An 18,757-nucleotide genomic window follows, 5' to 3' on the forward strand; every position below is an offset into this window, starting at 1 on the left:
TCAGTTAGTGGTGTGGAAGGCCCCCCTCTGGTGCCACTGCATGTCGCGAATGCGTCTGACGGATTGGATCTGGGGGTGCTGGGCCCCAAACTCCGCACTGTCCTTGTACTCCCCTTTCTCAAACAGGTACTGGTAGCCCCTATAGCCAGGGTACTGGTACCCCACCCAGCTGCGCACAGACAGGAAACAAGAGGGAACAACAGAAAGTCAAGGACTGAAATCTCAGAACGCTGGTCTGGTGTGTTTTACTGTGCAGGACTGGACTAGACTCAGTTACCCTGACTTAGTTGGTACTAAATAATATCCTCACACTTATATAGTGCTTTTCTGGACACTCCACTCAAAGCACTTTACAGGTAATGGGGATCCCCTCCACCACCACCAGTGTGCAGCCCCACCTGGATGATGTGACGGCAGCCAGAGTGCGTCAGAATGCTCACCACACACCAGTTCAGAGACGGGGATTATTAGGAGACCATGACAGGTAAAGGCCAGGGGGAAATCTGGCCAGGACGCAAGGGTTACACCCCAACTCTTTTCGAGAAAAACCTGGGATTTTTAATGACCACAGAGAATCAGGACCTCGGTTTTACGTCTCATCCAAAGGACGGCGCCTGTTTACAGTATAGTGTCCCCGTCACTAGACTGGGGCATTAGGACCCACATGGACCGCAGGGTGAGCGCCCCCTGCTGGCCCCACTAACACCTCTTCCAGCAGCAACCTTAGTGTTTTCCCAGGAGTCTCCCATCCAGGTACTGACCAAGCTCACACTGCTGAGCCAGCTGTGAGTTGCAGAGTGATATAGCTGCTGGCTAGAATAAAGTTATTTGTATTTGTAATAGATATTGTATTTGCAATAGAATTGAACCCAGATTTTCCAAAACATCAGGTTGTGACTGTTTCTGTTTGTCTGTCTTCTCTTTTTCTCTCTGTGAGTCTCTGGTCTCTCTCTCTGTGCCTGTGCCTCTGTGTGACTGCGTGAGTGTGTGTCTGTGTTTGTGTGTCTCTGTATGTCTGTGCGTCTCTGTGTGTTTGTATCTCTAAGTGACTCCGTGTCTCTGTGTGTCTGTAGTCTCTGTGTGTCTCCGTGTGTGTGTCTCCGTGTCCATGTGTCTGTGGTCTCTGTATGTCTGTGTCTCTGTGTGTCTTTGTGTCTCTGTGTGTCTGTGTGTCTCTGTCTCTGTGTGTCTGTCTCTGTGGTCTCTGTGTGTCTCTGTGTGTGCCTCTGTGTCTCTGTGTGTCTGTGTGTCTGTGTGTCTCTGTGTGTCTGTGTCTCTATATGTCTATGTCTCTGTGTGTCTGTGTCTCTGTGTGTCAATTTCAATTCAATTCAAGGTGCTTTGTTAGCATGACCGATGGATACAATCAATGTTGCCAAAGCAAATAAAAATAATAAAATTAACACAAAACAAAACAAAAAATAAAAGTAAAATAAAATCTACAGATTTTGTCTGCAGGTGTCTGTGTGTATCTGTGTGTCTGTGTATCTGTGTGTCTGTGGTCTCTGTATGTCTCTGTGTGTCTCTGTTTGTATCTCTGTGTGTCTGTGTGTCTCTGTGTCTCCATGTGTCTGTGGTCTCTGTATGTCTATGTGTCTCTGTGTGTGTGTGTCTCTGTGTGTCTCTGTGTGTCTGTATCTCTATGTGTCTCTGTGTCTCTGTATGTCTGTGGTCTCTGTGTCTCTGTCTCTCTGTGTCTTTGTGTCTGTGTGTCAGTGTGTCTCTGTGTGTCTCTGTGTGTCCTTGTGTGTCTCTGTGTGTGGGTATTTCTGCCTCTCTGTGTGTCTGTGTGTCTCTGTCTCTGTGTGTCTCTGTGTGTCCTTGTGTGTCTCTGTGTGTGGGTAGTCTCTGTGTGTCTGTGTCTGTGTCTCTGTGTCTCTGTGTCTCTGTGTCTCTGTGTGTCTGTGTCTCTGTGTGTGTGTCTGTGTGTGTCTATGTCTCTGTGTGTCTCTGTGTCTGTGTCTCTGTGTAACTGTGGTGTCTATACGTCTGTGGTCTCTGTGTGTCTGTGCGTCTGTGTCTCATTGTGTCTGTATTTCTGTGTCTCTGTGTGTCTGTGTGTCTCTGTGTGTCTGTGTGTCTGTGCGTCTGTGCGTCTGTGTCTCTGTGTGTCTGTGTGTCTCTGTGCGTCTGTGTGTCTGTGTGTCTGTGTGTCTCCATGTGTCTTTGTGTCTCTTTGTGTCTGTGTCTCTGTGTCTCTGTGTCTCTGTGATTCTCTGTGTGTTTGTGCATCTGCTTGTTTGAGACTCACGTTCCGCTCTGCACTCGGACAGAGGAGACCTTCTCTTGGTATCCATGGGCATGGAAGCTGGGAACGTCGTCATCTACAATTTCGATTTTCTTCCCAGAGAAGTTGGGGTTCTCGTACAGAACGATCTTGTGCTCCTGGCTGTCCTGAGAAGGGGAGGCAGGGAAAGAGGGAAGCAGTGAGGAGAGACAAGCATGGCGGCAGACCGAGCAGCAGCAAACAGAGGCACGCGGCGGCGTACCACTTTGATGGGCCGGAATGCTGCGATGCTGTCGCTACGGCGACTGTTGGTCCAGGAGTCCCAGCGAGGATACTCCCCCTTCTCAAACACAAACTGCTCCCCCTTGCAATTGGGCTGCTCATAGCCCACCCAGCTGGGAAGAGAGACAGAGTGGAGAGGAGCAGCTTAATGCACATTCATACTCTGAGGGAGATAGAGGGGAACAGGGAACAGGTCCCCCTCTCCCCTTAGCTGCCAGTCCCTCCCCCTTCCCCCACTCACGGTCCAGACTGAACAAGGATGGACCCCACTTTCTCCACTCCTCCCTCCCTCAGGCTGGGGCACGGGCCGGTCAGCTCGTGGCAGCGGCCCTGGAAGTTCTCCTGCTCAAAGATGACGAGCTGGGAAAGAGGACAGAGGCAAAGAGACAAACTGTGACTCATCCTGACCAAATGGGCAGAAAAACACGTACAAGCAAGAGGGGAAGTCTGTCTGTCTATCTCAATAGTCCTATGATCACATCCATGTCACTCTTTAATGAAGCCAGGTTATTGGAGGTAACTTGTTCAAGACTCCCACAATCCTTTGTGTAAAGATGTGGCTCCTGTTCTCAGATTTAAATGCACTTTCATGTCATTTACACTGGTGCCCTCTGGCTCATGTTTCACTGTTTATTCGGAAGAAGTTCACTAGGTTGACTTTGTTGCTGCCTTTGAAGATTTGGCTCAGGTCTCCATCAAGAATGAAGAGATTCACTTCCTCCAGCCTGTCAGTGTTTGACACTGACACTCCCTTCAGACTAAAGAGACTCCATTCCTTCAGCCTGTCAGTGTGGGACACTCCCTTCAGACTAAAGAGACTCAGAGCCTCACAAAGGCCTGACAGGGGCTCAGGGGCACCCTGGTGCCTGAGAATCGTTTCTTCTCATTGTGCAGATGACACCCCCTGCCTGAGACGGCAGCTCCACACAGAGGACTGCCTTTCTCAGGCCCAGGGACACTGCAGAGTGGACTCCACATGGCCTTGGGGCAGCCTGCGGCCCACACTGACCCCTGCTCACCTTGAAGGCAGTGCTGCCAGGCTGTTGCTGTTTGGATGCTGGAGTCTGGTGGTCTGTAGCCATGGTTACAGTGATGTGGAGCTGTGATGTCTGTGAGCAGAGAGAAATAAACCTAGAGATCATCTACTGTACACACTGGCACCTGGAAAGTATCTACTGTACACACTGACACCTGGATTCTATTTACTGTACACAGTGAAACCTGGAAAGTATCTACTGTACACACTGACACCTGGATTCTATTTACTGTACACAGTGAAACCTGGAAAGTATCTACTGTACACACTGACACCTGGATTCTATTTACTGTATACACTGACACCTGGAGTGTATCTAGTGTACACACTGCACACCTGGAGAGCACCTACTGTACACACTGACACCTGGATTCTATATACTGTACACACTGTACACCTGGAGAGTATCTACTGTACACACTGCACACCTGGAGAGCACCTACTGTACACACTGACACCTGGATTCTATATACTGTACACACTGTACACCTGGAGAGTATCTACTGTACCCACTGACACCTGGATTCTATATACTGTACACACTGCACACCTGGAGAGCATCTACTGTACACACTGACACCTGGATTCTATATACTGGACACACTGCACACCTGGAGTGTATCTACTGTACACACTGACACCTGGATTCTATATACTGTACACACTGCACACCTGGAGTGTATCTATTGTACACACTGACACCTGGATTCTATATACTGTACACACTGACACCTGGAGAGTATCTACTGTACACCTAACAAATCAACTGATTGAGAAGCAACGAGACTACAGTAAGCAGAAGATATGAGACAAGAGCAAGGGAGAGAGGAGACACAGAGAAAGAGACAGGAGACAGTGGTACAGGAAGACAGGAGACAGGGTGAGAGGAGACAGGAGACAGTGAGTCGGGGAGACAGAAAACAGGCAGGGAGGAGGCAGAAGTCAGGGAGAGAGGAGACAGGGAGAGAGGATACACAGAAAGGATAGACAGGAGACAGGGAGACATGGAGAGAGGAGACAGCGATACCCTTACCAGTACTTGAGTGAGCCAGTGCAGTGCGGACAGTGAACACAGCCCCTTTATACCCCTGGGCAGGAGAGCTGTGCCAGAAACCTCCCTACCTGACTGCCCCCACCGTCACACCCGGATTGAGGCAGATTAAAACTCAATGGGCCTGGTGGTCAGATGACCTGGGGGAGCATTGTCTGTCCTCAGCAGGACAGCCAGGGCTGTGCTTTGTTGTATGTTTGGATGATTCAGCCCGAGGCATGCCAAGAGCGCAGCCAGCACCCAGGAACAAAGGGCTCGCTGGGCACAGCACACTGCACTGGCACCAGAGGCAGCAGGGCGATGGGGAGGGGATAGAGAAGGGGGTGAGAGGGAAGAGGATTGGCCACATCTAAAAAACAGTGACCAAAATTCCTGCCACCCCAAGGCCCTGCTGAGCCAAGAGCTGAGTCCAACAAAGAGCCCCCTGAGCCAGCTGGTCCTGAGGCTCACTGACCTGAGCCACACCGACACTAACCAGCATCAGGACAGCACTGCTAGAGCACCACAACTCAGATTTAAGCACAGCCCAGATCAAACAGCAATATCTCACACACTGGGACACACACACAAACACAACATAAACTGGAATGCTACAGAACCCTAAACAGACAATACAGACTAGCCAAATTTTTAGCAAAAAGAAACAGACCCTGACGAAGTACAGGCTCAGTGACCACAGCCTGGTCATAGAAACTGGACGACACAGGCAGACCTGGCTGCCCAGAGAGCACAGGCTGTGCTCCCACTACCAGCAGGGAGAAACAGAGACAAAGATGCACTACCTGTGACAAATGTTCTGGGATTAGACAAACATTCTTCCCCAAATTGACAAATCTAATCCCAGTGTTCCCACACCTGCCAGATTCACAACAGCTCCCAATCCTATTGGGAGAGGGAGGAGGGAACGCAAGTTAAATTGTCAGCCCAGTGTGTAATCTCCTGTCGCAGCCTGAGGAACAGACAGTAAGCCTGTCTCTCAATAATAATAATACAGTGTGTGATCTCCTGTCACAGCCTGAGGAATAGACAGGGAGCATGTCTCTCAATAATAAAAATAATAATACAGAGTGTGATCTCCTGTCACAGCCTGAGGAACAGTGAGCCTGTCTCTCAATAATAAAACAGTGTGTGATCTCCTGTCCCAACCTGAGGAACAGACAGCGAACCTGTATCTAATAATAATAATAATACAGGGTGTGATCTCCTGTCCCAGCCTGAGGAACAGTGAGCCTGTCTCTCAATAATAAAACAGTGTGCGATCTCCTGTCCCAGCCTGAGGAACAGATAGTGAGCCTGTCTCTCAATAATAAAACAGTGTGCAATCTCCTGTCCCAGCCTGAGGAACAGACAGTGAGCCTGTCTCTCAATAATAATAATACAGTGTGTGATCTCCTGTCACAGCCTGAGGAACAGACAGTGAGCCTGTCTCTCAATAATAATAATACAGTGTGTGATCTCCTGTCACAGCCTGAGGAACAGACAGTGAGCCTGTCTGGAATTAATGTTTTATGTTGTTAAAGCCTAATAACAATGTTTTGTCGTGAATGTATGAATGGTGTTCTGCTAACTGTTAGTGCTTCATTGGTACTGTATCTCATCAGTCAGGCCAGTAAGTCCCTGTTAAGTGGAGACAAAGGGAATCTCTCAAGTCTCAGTTTCTCTCTTGGAGAAATCAAGCCTAGAAATGATGTCTTCAGGTAGGAGATGTACAGACAGGTTGATGTCTGATCCTGTCATTGGTTTGGAATTTATACTGTGAAAAGATGAGAGACCGCCATCTAATGGTCTACTGGTCTACGTACACTTCAGCACACAACGCAGCTTCCGTTCTCTCCTGCACAGTCTGACCGGTGTGAACAGCTGACCGGCGCAGCACTGCCCAGTCCCGTCCGACTGAGCTCCTGGAAGTGACTGGTCCAGCCCTGATCCTGACCCTGACGCTACTCCTGAGGTTTGACCAGAGGAGGTTGTCCAGTGATTCTGGAAGACCTGGTCCTACTAATATCCTGCCTTCAGAAGGGTTTCAACCACTGTACGTCTGCTAAAGTCACAAAGGAATCACAGAGTGTGTCTCTTTTAGAGGTGTCCTTTGGGGGTCCCAGGACAAGTAGCGAAAGTGAAGTGCTCCCCTGGGGGAGCCTGGCGGGGTGAAGGCTCTGTGGTGGAAGTGTGTGGAAGTCCTGGAAGTCCTCTCAAGAGAGGGCGTGGTAATTATGAGGTCAGGTAGGAGCTCACAGTACAAAGCCAGCAGTGGACACACAGGGGGGAGGAGTGGGGCAAGGGCCACTGCAGGGCAGCAAGATTCTGTCTTAAACCAGCTGTGAGACACACCCTTGACCTCTGACCCCTGACCTCCGCCCTCCACTTCACACCGGGAACACAGCCCTGGGGAGGCTCGAACCTCTGCAGGACTGCTAGGCCTCGACCCTGTTGACGGCCCTCACGGTGCATCCCGCTGGGGTGGCTGTCCTCTGCTCTGCAGGAAACATTCTCAGAAGCACAGCACTGCTCTCCTCCAACCCCAAGGCCTTTATTATTAATGGCTTAATTAATTAATTCAACTGATTATTGTTTGGTTGGTCAAATAAATTATAAAATTGAAGGAGTATGGCCCCTCTTTCATCACAGTAGGTGAGGAACAGTGAAATCACAGTGAAACAACAGTGAAATCATAGTGAAATCCCAGTATGGCACAGTGAAATCCAGTGAGTTTATGGTGAAGCACAGTGAATTCACAGGAAAGTCGAGTGGAATCCAGTGAGATTATAGTGGGGCACAGTGAAATCACAGTTAAGTGCAGCGGTATCCAGTGAAATCTCGGTAAATCACAGTGTTTGCTGAAAGATAGTTGCTGTGTTGATTGTACAATGTATCCCCTTACTCGGAGGCCAGAGCAGGGCCAGACATATATGTGGCGGCTGGAATGAACTCAGGCATGAGGCATATGCTGGGTTAAGAGTATCTTTATTGCCAGTTTGTCTCACTCGCACACAGTCACCTGTGCATGCGCCGTTTCTTGGCGCAGCGAGGGAGGGGGGTGGGGGTGAGACTGGCGTGGGAGGTGGGCTCTGGTCTCCTTCAGCTGCTGCTGGGGGCCGTGGGGGGGGCGGGCATGGCGGGCAGGGTGAAGCAGCCCTTCTTGTGCCACTGCATGTCACGCACACGGCGCACAGACTGGATCTGCGGCAGCGCGGCCTCCCAATCGTTCCAGTGCTTGTATTCACCATGCTGGAATACGAACTGGCGCCCCCTGTAGCCCGGGTACATGTAGGCCACCCACCTGCAGGAATGAAAAGGTTCATTAGACCTCCTATTTGGCCTTGTAGATATCAAAGAAGACAGAAGTCGAAGAGGTCAGTCAGACAGCATGAGAGCAGAGTGAGAGACCAGCGAAGACACTGCAGCATCGAGTGTCAAGGGGCCAACACAACACTCACCCAGACTGTGGGGTACAGGGAGTGCAGTATAGAGGGGTACAGTATAGAAGGGTACACAGGGAGTGCAGTGTAGAGAGGTACAGTGGGGTACAGGGGAGTACAGTGTAGAGGGGTACAGTGGGGTACAGGGAGTGCAGTGCAGAGGGGTAGTAGGGTACAGGGAGTGCAGTGCAGAGAGGTACAGTGGGGCACAGGAGAGTACAGTGTAGAGGTACAGTGGGGTACAGTGGGGTACAGCGTAGAGGGGTACAGTGGAGTACAGGGAGTGCAATGTAGAGGGGTACAGTGGGGTAAAGGGGAGTACAGTGTAGAGGGGTACAGGGGGGGTACAGTGGAGTACAGCACAAAGGGTTACAGTGGGGTACAGGGGAGTACAGTGCAGAGGGGTACAGTGAGGTACAGTGTAGTTGGGGAGGTCCCAAAGGGAGAACAGGGTTCATAAGCAGGGGTACAGGATGAGGTGCAGCAGGATGGAGACAGACGGACAGGTGACTCAGGGGGTACAGTGGGGTGGGCCTTACGTTCCATTGAGTGCCTTCACACTGGCGACGCGGTCCTGGAACCCGTGCGCCCACAGGCTGGGCACGTCATCGTCCACAATCTCCATCTTGCGCCCAGCGAAGCCAGCGTTCTCGAACAGGAGGAGCTTGTGCTCTGCGCTGTCCTGGCGGAGAGACACCCACATGCATCCTTCAATACTCACTGCCTGTTCTACACGCCTGCCTGTCTTTACCTGTGTGTGTCTGTGTGTATCTCTACCTGTGTGTGTCTGTATGTCTGTGTGTCTCTACCTGTGTGTGTATCTCTACCTGTGTGTCTGTGTGTGTATCTCTACCTGTGTGTGTCTGTCTGTGTATGTATCTCTACCTGTGTGTGTCTGTCTGTGTGTGTATCTCTACCTGTGTGTGTCTGTGTGTGTATCTCTACCTGTGTGTGTGTCTCTACGTGTGTGTGTGTCTCTATGCACCTGCCTGTCTGTACCTGTGTGCATCTGTTAGTGTATATCTCTGCCTGTGTGTGTCTGTCTGTACCTATGTGTGTCTCTGTGTGTTTATCTCTACCTGAGTGTGTCTCTGTGTGTACCTGTCTGTCTCTACCTGTGTGTCTGTGTGTGTACCTGTCTGTCTCTACCTGTGTGTCTGTGTGTGTGTCTGTCTGTCTCTACCTGTGTGTCTGTCTGTCTGCGGGGCGGGACTCACAACTTGGAGTGGGCAAAGGGACATGATGCTATAGCTGGCCTGGCTGTTGGACCAGGTGTCCCAGCGAGGATACTCTCCCTTCTCCAGGATGAACTGCTCGCCTGCGCAGCCCTGCCGCTCAAAGCCCAGCCAGCTGAGGGGGAGAGGGGCACAGGGAGTGGCAAAGAAGGGGTAAATTACACATGGCCCCAGCACAAAACACTGAGCTTGAGAGAGACCTTCAGCACACTGAGCATTACAGCACATTCACAGTGCACTGAAGCATAACACAAAGTGGCATAGTGGGTAAAGTGTACAACACTTCAATGATCACGATCAAATCAATGTATTCAGAGAGCAAATGTGCAGTGAAAATTGGAAACAAAAGGACCAAATTCTTCACCCAAGGCCGTGGGGTGAGACAGGGCTGCAGCCTGAGCTCAACACTGTTCAATATCTATATCAATGAATTAGCAGGAACGTTGGAATAGTCTGCAGCTCCTGGTCTCACACTACACAACACAGAAATCAAGTTCCTGCTCTATGCAGATGACCTGGTCCTGCTGTCACCCACAGAACAGGGGCTACAGCAGAACCTGGCACTGCTGGAGCAGTACTGTCAGACCTGGGCGCTGACAGTCAATCTGGACAAGACCAGAGTTATGGTTTTACAGAAAAGAGTATTAAAGTATTGGCTACACCTAAAAAACAGCGACCAAAATTCCTACGGCCAAAAAGCCCTGCTGAGCCAAGAGCTGAGCCAAAAACAGAGCCCCCTGAGCCAGCTGGTCCTGAGGCTCACTGACCTGAGCCACACCGACACTAACCAGCATCAGGACAGCACTGCTAGAGCACCACAACTCAGACTCAACCACATCACAGCACAGATCAAACAGCAATATCTCACACACTTGGACACACACACACAAACACAACGTAAACTGGAATGCTACAGAACCCTAAACAGACAATACACACCAGCCGAATATTTGACCAAGATAAGAAACAGCAAAAGAAATAGACCCTGACGAAGTACAGGCTCAGTGACCACAGCCTGGCCATAGAAACTGGGCGACACAGGCAGACCTGGCTGCCCAGAAAGGACAGGCTGTACTCCCACTGCCAGCAGGGAGAAATAGAGACAGAAGTGCACTGCACTGTGACAGATATTCTGGGATTAGACAAATATTCTTCCCTAAATCTAATCCCAGAGTTCCCACACCTGCCAGAATCACAACGGGTCCCAATCCTACTGGGAGAGGGAGGAGGGAACGCAGTTGAATTGCCAGCCCAGTGTGTAATCTCCTGTCGCAGCCTGAGAAACAGACAGTAAGCCTGTCTCTCAATAATAATAATACAGTGTGTGATCTCCTGTCACAGCCTCAGGAACAGTGAGCCTGTCTTTCCATAATAATAATGCAGTGTGTGATCTCCTGTCACAGCCTGAGGAACAGTGAGCCTGTCTCTCAATAATAATTGACAGGGAGACATGGAGAGAGGAGACAACGATACCCTTACCAACCTGAGGAACCTGAGGAGGGGTACAGTATAGAGGAGGGAACTCAGGAGGCAGCCCAGTATGTGATCTCCTGTCGCAGCCTGAGGAACAGTGAGTCTGTCTCCCAATAATTAATGCTCAGTATGTTTACAGTATATGTAAATATGTTATGATATGTCTTTGTTGTAAATGTCTGTAATATGTCCATAGATTTTATTTTACTTTTATTTTGTTTCGTGTTAATTTTATTATTTTTTCTTGCTTTGGCAACACTGATTGTACCCATCAGTCATGCCAATAAAGCAGCTTGAGTTGAGTTGAAATTGAATTGAATATATTGCCCTCTGGTGGACAACAGTGGAACCACCTTTAAATGCGTTAAATGGCACCTAATTGGCAGACAGTCAGATAGACAGGTATGCTCACAGACATACTCACGGGCCAGACTCCACCAGCACAGAGCCCACCTTCTCGAACCCAAGCTTCCCCAGATCCTTACACTCTGCTGTGAGCTCTGCTTTCCGGCCCTGGAAATTCTCCAGTTCAAACAGCACCACCTGGAAAGAAAGTGAAGAAGAGAGGAAGAAGGAAAGATGAAATATGATGTATAATTAATCAGTTCCTCTCACCCCTGAAGAAGGCTCCAAAGCCAAAACGTTGTGTTTCCTTTCTTCTCTTTTAAGCAGGGAATAAACCTTTAACTCGTTTATTTGCAGCCTACGCATGCTGACGCAGCTCCCTACTTATCTAATTACACAGTGCTGTACAGGACAGTACTGTATATACAGCACATCCAGACATCCACTTCCAGTAACAGCTCATACTGGACACCTGCCCAGCCCAGGACACACACACACACAGGTCAGACTGGACACCTGCCCAGCCCAGGACACACACACAGGTCAGACTGGAAACCAGTCCATCCAAGGACATAGACACACAGGTCAGACTGGACACCTGCCCAGAACAGACAGACAGACACACACACACAGGTCAGACTGGACACCAGCCCATCCCAGGACACACAAGGACAATTCAATGGCGCCAAACTAACTGTGTGGTGTTTGGTAGCCGACCTACACAGACAGGGTAGAACATGCAGACTCCACACAGACAGTCACTCCAGACTCACCTTGTAGGTGCCGCCAGTGCCACCCTGGCTCTTCTCAGCAGCCTGCTGCTCCGGGGCGCTCTGCTGCTCTGACATCCTCACCTGGGGCAGGAACAGTAGGACAGCAGTCACACACAGCCTGGGGGGTGGGGGTCCCCCGTTCTCTCTCCTTTCCAGACCTGTGTTCTGTCGAGTGTCTAGGAAAGGGGGTGGTGCAGGTGTCTGTGTAGGGTGTGGGCTAGAGCGCCCTCTGCTGGAAGGCAGTCTGAAAGATCTGTAAACCACCTGCCAGACTCTTCACACTCCACAGTCCTGCTGAGATACTGGCCTCTGAGCAGAGAATCAGCCCCTTCTCAGGACAGCACGGGCAAGTATGACCCTCCCCAACAGCAGTACAGGCCTCCCTGCCAGTGTCTGGCCCATGGTCCGAATCTCAGCCCCCTTTGGTCAAAGAGCTCTGGCCGACTTCCCCAAAACATTCCAGGGTTGTCTCCCAGAACTGATAGCCTGAAGTGTGTTTCAGAGCTTCTGCCTAAAACTAAAAAAGAGGAGGCTTCTGCTCTTGAGGGTTTAGCTGTTTTCAGAGCTGTTCAGTCTTGCGCCCAGATCTAGTTCTACTTCACACTTCATTCTGCTCATCTCTGTGCCGGCAGGACCCTGGGGAGCTCGCCAGCGAAGATCTGTCGGGGACACCTGACAAACTGCCAAGCTAACAGGCCGGCACTCGAGCGGAGGGCAGGTGTACAGGACAGGCCTGCTTTCACACCACCCTGTTCCCTCCACTCAGCTTCCTGCTGACTGCACGACACAAGCACGCTGGGGACACAGGCCACACTGCCCACTCGCTGAGAGAGCATCTCAGCAGGCTCCCCAGTCACAGGGGAGCAGGACGCCCCCAGAATGGGTCCGTGTGCGATGAAGAGAAGGCTGCAGTCCTGCAGGGAGAGCCTCTGTACCTGGTCTCTGGTCTCGGCTGTGCTCCTGCGCTCTGGCTCCAGGCTGCTCTGTCTCTCGGCGTGGGCAGGCGGGGGTATTTATGGGTTATTTCTGGCCAGAGCAGCAGAAAAGCCCAGCTGTTGATGCAGCAAGTCTGCCTCCCGCATTGTGTCCGTGAGAGTGGCTCTCAATAGCGAGGCAGGGCACGATGCCCAGCCCAGCGGACAGAACACTGGCACCTGTGCCAAGCAGGGATTGAGCAACAGCACAGTCAGCTAATGCACAGCCCTGCCAACAACATCGCCTCTCACCTCCTCTCACTCTGTCATCTCCCACTGCTCCTCTCACTCTCCACCTGCCTCTCACCTCCTCTCACTCTCTACCCTTCTCACACTGCTCCGCTCACTCTCCACCTGCCTCTCACTCTCTGCCCTTCTCACACTGCTCCTCTCACTCTCCACCTGCCTCACACTGCTCCTCTCACTCTCCACCCTTCTCACACTGCTCCCCTCATTCGCTACCTGCCTCACACTGCTCCTCCTCTCACATTGCTCCTCTCATTCACCACCTGCCTCTCACCCTCTACCCTTCTCCTATCACTCTGCTCCTCTCACTCTCTACCCTTCTCCTCTCACTCCACCCTTCTCACACTGCTCCTCTCACTCTCTACCCTTCTCCTCTCACTCCACCCTTCTCACACTGCTCCTCTCACTCTCTACCCTTCTCCTCTCACTCCACCCTTCTCACACTGCTCCTCTCACTCTCTACCCTTTCACACTGCTCCTCTCACTCTCCACCTGCCTCTCACTCTCTACCCTTCTCACACTACTCCTCTCACTCTCCACCCTTCTCACACTGCTCCTCTCACTCTTCACCTGCCTCACTCTCTACCCTTCTCACACTGCTCCTCTCACTCTCCACCCTTCTCACACTGCTCCTCTCATTCGCCACCTGCCTCTCACCTCCTCACTCTCTACCCTTCTCACACTGCTCCCATCACTCTCCTCCTCTCACACTGCTCCCTTCTCACACTTCTCCTCTCACTCTCCAGCCGCCTCTCACCTCCTCTCACTCTGCACCCTTCTCACACTGCTCCTCTCACTCTCTACCCTTCTCCTCACTCCACCCTTTTCACACTACTCCTCTCTACCCTTCTCACCCTTCTCCTCTCACTCCACGCTTCTCACACTACTCCTCTCACTCTCCACCTGCCTCACACTGCTCCCATCACTCTCCTCCTCTCACACTGCTCCTCTCTCTCCAGCCACCTCTCACCTCCTCTCACTCTGCACCCTTCTCACACTGCTCCTCTCACTCTCCACCTGCCTCACTCTACCCTTCTAACACTGCTCCTCTCACTCTCTACCCTTCTCACACTGCTCCTCTCACTCTCTACCCTTCACACTGCTCCTCTCATTCGCCACCTGCCTCTCACCTCCTCACTCTCTATCCTTCTCACACTGCTCCCTTCTCACACTGCTCCTCTCACTCTCCAGCCGCCTCTCACCTCCTCTCACTCTGCACCCTTCTCACACTGCTCCTCTCACTCTCTACCCTTCTCCTCACTCCACCCTTTTCACACTACTCCTCTCTCTACCCTTCTCCTCTCACTCCACGCTTCTCACACTACTCCTCTCACTCTCCACCTGCCTCACACTGCTCCCATCACTCTCCTCCTCTCACACTGCTCCTCTCTCCAGCCACCTCTCACCTCCTCTCACTCTGCACCCTTCTCACACTGCTCCTCTCACTCTCTACCTGCCTCACTCTACCCTTCTAACACTGCTCCTCTCACTCTCTACCCTTCTCACACTGCTCCTCTCACTCTCCACCTGCCTCACTCTACCCTTCTAACACTGCTCCTCTCACTCTCTACCCTTCTCACACTGCTCCTATCACTCTCCTCCTCTCACAATGCTCCTCTCACTCTGCTCCCTTCTCACACCGCTCCTCACTCTCTACCCTTCTCACACTACTCCTCTCACTCTCCACCCGCCTCACACTGCTCCCATCACTCTCCTCCTCTCACTCTCCACCCTTCTCACACTGCTCCCATCACTCTCCTCCTCTCACTCTCTACCCTTCTCACACTCCTCCTATCACTCTCCTCCTCTCACTCTCCAGCCACCTCTCACCTCCTCTCACTCTGCACCCTTCTCACACTGCTCCTCTCACTCTCTACCCTTCTCCTCACTCCACCCTTTTCACACTGCTCCTCTCACTCTCTACCCTTCTCCTCTCACTCCACGCTTCTCACACTACTCCTCACTCTCCACCTGCCTCACACTGCTCCTCTCACTCTCCAGCCACCTCTCACCTCCTCTTACTCTCTACCCTTCTCACACTGCTCCTCTTACTCTCCACCTGCCTCACTCTACCCTTCTCACACCGCTCCTCTCACTCTCTACCCTTCTCACACTGCTCCTCTCACTCTCCACCTGCCTCACTCTACCCTTCTAACACTGCTCCTCTCACTCTCTACCCTTCTCACACTGCTCCTATCACTCTCCTCCTCTCACAATGCTCCTCTCACTCTGCTCCCTTCTCACACTGCTCCTCTCATTCTGCTCCCTTCTCACACTGCTCCTCTCACTCTCCAGCCGCCTCTCACCTCCTCTCACTCTCTACCCTTCTCACACTGCTCCTCTCACTCCACGCTTCTCACACTACTCCTCTCACTCTCCACTTGCCTCACACTGCTCCTCACTCTCCACCTGCCTCACACTGCTCCCATCACTCTCCTCCTCACACTGCTCCTCTCACTCTCTACCCTTCTCACACTGCTCCTCTCATTCGCCACCTGCCTCTCACCTCCTCTCACTCTCTACCCTTCTCACACTGCTGCTATCACTCTCCTCCTCTCACTCTGCTCCCTTCTCACACCACTCCTCTCACTCTCTACCCTTCTCCTCTCACTCCGCGCTTCTCACACTACTCCTCTCACTCTCCACCTGCCTCACACTGCTCCTCTCACTCTCCACCCTTCTCACACTGCTCCTCTCACTCTCCTCCTCTCACTCACCACCCTTCTCACACTGCTCCCCTCACTCTCCTCCTCTCACTCTCCACCCTTCTCACACTGCTCCCCTCACTCTCCTCCTCTCACTCTCCACCCTTCTCACACTGCTCCCATCACTCTCCACCCTTCTCACACTGCTCCCATCACTCTCCTCCTCTCACTCTGCTCCTCTCACTCTCCGCCTGCCTCACACTCTCTCTCCTGGCTTTCAGTGTCAGAGATGCAGAGTCGGGGTGTCCGATATCCACTTTATTAACACGCCCACATTCTGACACCACTGGCACAGACCCAGAGTGCAAAACAGGACTGCAGTTTACAGAAAAGAGAAAGATTGACCCCAAGATAGTTAATAGAACCCCTAACATCAGAACACAGAGAAATAAAAAATAAATCAGTTTCTTGAATAAATGTGTTAAAATACACTGCCAAAGGAAACTAAAAAATAAAAATTACAATCAGATTCAATTTGATCATGATTCCAACATCGACCCACAGTCACCTGCTGGGAGGCAGGATTTCAAAGAGCCACTAAGGAGGAGGGCAGGGCTACAGAGAGAAGCACCACCTGATTGGCTGCAGACCTGTGATGTAAGAGAAGGGCTGTACACATGCAGAAACAGCAGAGCCAGCGCCTGGATAACTGCAGGGCCTGGGCTCAGAGACTTGCTTTGAGCCAAAGACAGACTCAGTAGCTCCCAGCACAGAGAGCCTCTGCTGTGAAAAGCAGCGTGGTCACACACGGACTGTGAGGCCTTCTTCCATGATGTTCACTGAACACATTAACTACTGATCACAGTGAAAAAGTAGTTCCCACAGTCAGCCTGGGAACCTTTGCACAAAGAGAACTGTTATTTCTGAACATTGTTGCCTGTCTGGACAAATTGAGGAACACACCTCCTTGTCTCCCTGCCCCGCCTCATCACCAACAGCACTTACAAAAGGAAAAACATGTTCACGTAAGGTCTCTGTGCACAGAGAGACAAAATATCACCAGATTATTGCTGTTATGTTTGTTCGAATTCAGAGTGAAAGCTTATTTCAATTCTTATATTTTCATTGGCCCTGCAGATCCTCCCTGCCCCGCGGCCTGCAGTGCAGTCCCCTGCTCGTGTGTCAGCTCTCTCGCTCAGACCTGCAGCTCAACTTGTACAGACACGGTCAGAGCAGGAGCAGGGCCTGACGAACACTAACGATGCCTTCTAGACCTGTGCTTTCTCCCAGGATTCCCACACTTCCTCTGGGACAGAGCAGAACAACTCGCCAGACGACAGAACAGCCGCTCCTGGAGCTTGAGATGACTCGAGTGACCTTTCATTAATTTTCATTAATTTCATTTTCACTAATTAATGAGACTTGTTTCAGGAGTGGGAAAACAATTAAAACACTCAGCTGACATTGTACTTATTTTGACCAAACCGAATTATTCAGATGGATGAAGAAGGCCTGTCCCGGGAATTGCACCGTTAGGGAATTGTTTTCTCTTGTTTTTTCAGGAAGTGTGGGAACTCTGCTTTGAGTTTAGGAGCGAATGACTCCCATTGAGCAGGGGCGCCCCTAAAAGCAGTGGGCAACACAGGCAGGAGGCAGGTACTGTAGGAAAATCAGAACCTTTACCTGTCTTATAATCATTACTGTCGTTATTACTGTCGATATAGATCATATATAGCTATGTATTTGTTCTTTCAACACTGTTTTGTTCTTTCTAAGATTTATGAATTGTAAAAAGAAAAAAGAAGAGATTAGTTCTGTCCCCATTCTATGGCAACACAAGGCTCAGGACCTGAAGGACGCAATGATAAAAAACACTAAAAAAAGATACAATATGATCCCCTTCCAAAACTGATCTATAAAATTTTAAAATGATAATGATAAAAAAACTACATCCATTTTCTTCGCTGGTCTTCTGAGTTGCTTTTATTTCCTTCTACCTTAAGAGAAGCACTTTTAAGCTTGGAGCTCCTTGATCCGGCAGTTTAACCCTTCCTGAAGTGCAACAGGGACAGGAAAGAATTGGTTCCCCTGTGAGCTCATCTTCTGCTTGCTCTCCATCCTTGAGGTGTCTGAGGGTAAAGTGGCTCTTTGTTAAAATCTCTCTAACAACTGCCTGTAAGAACAATAAGCAGCAGCAAGTTTTTTCAGCCCGTTTGAACACAAAAATATATATATATAGATTTTTTTCTCCAAGAAGGCACCATGCACTTCGCGACCCAGGCAGGAAGTGAGGAGTCGCATCAGCAGCAGCAGAACACACAGGTCATATCCAGGTCCAAAAGTTAAGGCTTCTTCCTCCTGTGCTCCACATTAAGGCCACCTGCAAGACAAATTCAATAAAACTGAAAATAATTGGCGTTAATTAAGCCACAGGCTCCTTTTGCTATCCACGAACACCACCCAGGCAGCTGTCCGCATGACATTTATGAAATCCACAAAGTGCTGAAATCCTATTGTGACTGCATCAGTTTAAATGGGGTCATTGTTATGTCGTGATTAATACAAGTCCTTTGAAGGCTTCATCAAAAACTGGTGAAGGCGCTGACTCATCCATGAGCTGCTGACAGAATGCTGACTCGTGCTGCTGAGCCTGTCAAGGTTCGCTTCCGGCCTGCAGGGCTCAGGGCTCATACTGAATCGGAGCCGAGCTGGGGTGAGGCAGGAGAGACGGGGGGTGGGGGAGGCAGGGGAAGAGGGTGAGAAAGAGGAGGCAGGAGAGGCAGGGGAAGAGGGTGAGAAAGAGGAGACAGGAGAGGCAGAGGAGGCAGGGGAGGCAGGCTCTGTTGGATGCAGGGCCACTCACCCGCTAGGCATCATTGTCGTACTGACTGAGCCGCTTCTTTGACTTCAGCTCCTTCAGCCACTGGGGGGACGACTCCTCTGACCTGCAGAGAGACTGGATGTCAGTCACATGCAGGACCCGGATTCTGACCGGACCCAAACCAGGACAACAAGCAGATGGACATGGACACAAACGCACTCTCCCTGGGT

At 50.9% G+C, this 18,757-nt stretch overlaps 3 protein-coding genes across 6 annotated transcripts in view; all 3 read right to left on the minus strand.

Moving 5' to 3' along the window:
* Window positions 1-3,591, minus strand: crybb2 (crystallin, beta B2). Of its 2 annotated transcripts, none has more exons than XM_088936159.1 (5): window positions 3,538-3,591; window positions 2,751-2,869; window positions 2,490-2,622; window positions 2,252-2,394; window positions 1-169 (listed from the first exon to the last, which is right to left on the minus strand). In XM_088936159.1, exons 1-5 carry the CDS (start codon window positions 3,589-3,591, stop codon window positions 1-3), a joined length of 618 nt encoding a protein of 205 aa, XP_088792285.1. The 2 variants fall into 2 exon arrangements, with proteins under 2 accessions (XP_088792285.1, XP_088792284.1); XM_088936158.1 differs by having other exon boundaries at window positions 3,529-3,591.
* A 3,966-nt stretch (window positions 3,592-7,557) lies between these two features.
* crybb3 (crystallin, beta B3) lies at window positions 7,558-11,970 on the minus strand. Its single transcript, XM_088936157.1, has 5 exons — window positions 11,842-11,970; window positions 11,148-11,266; window positions 9,233-9,365; window positions 8,555-8,697; window positions 7,558-7,876 (listed from the first exon to the last, which is right to left on the minus strand). The coding sequence occupies exons 1-5, from the start codon at window positions 11,914-11,916 to the stop codon at window positions 7,675-7,677; spliced, it is 672 nt and encodes a 223-aa protein (XP_088792283.1). The 5' UTR covers window positions 11,917-11,970; the 3' UTR covers window positions 7,558-7,674.
* Window positions 11,971-16,012: 4,042 nt separating this feature from the next.
* Window positions 16,013-18,757, minus strand: part of LOC148818832 (uncharacterized) — a 29,359-nt gene continuing 26,614 nt past the window's right edge. For all 3 annotated transcript variants that reach the window (XM_088935556.1, XM_088935554.1, XM_088935555.1), the window contains 2 exons: window positions 18,570-18,651; window positions 16,013-18,086 (listed from right to left, as the gene is read on the minus strand). In XM_088935556.1, the coding sequence (XP_088791682.1) occupies window positions 18,573-18,651 (79 nt within the window). In that variant the 3' untranslated portion in view covers window positions 16,013-18,086; window positions 18,570-18,572. The remainder of the gene's footprint in view (window positions 18,087-18,569; window positions 18,652-18,757) is intronic.

Source organism: Atractosteus spatula, chromosome 17 (genome assembly GCF_055471065.1).
Source record: "Atractosteus spatula isolate fAtrSpa1 chromosome 17, fAtrSpa1.hap1, whole genome shotgun sequence".
Lineage (NCBI taxonomy): Eukaryota > Metazoa > Chordata > Actinopteri > Semionotiformes > Lepisosteidae > Atractosteus > Atractosteus spatula.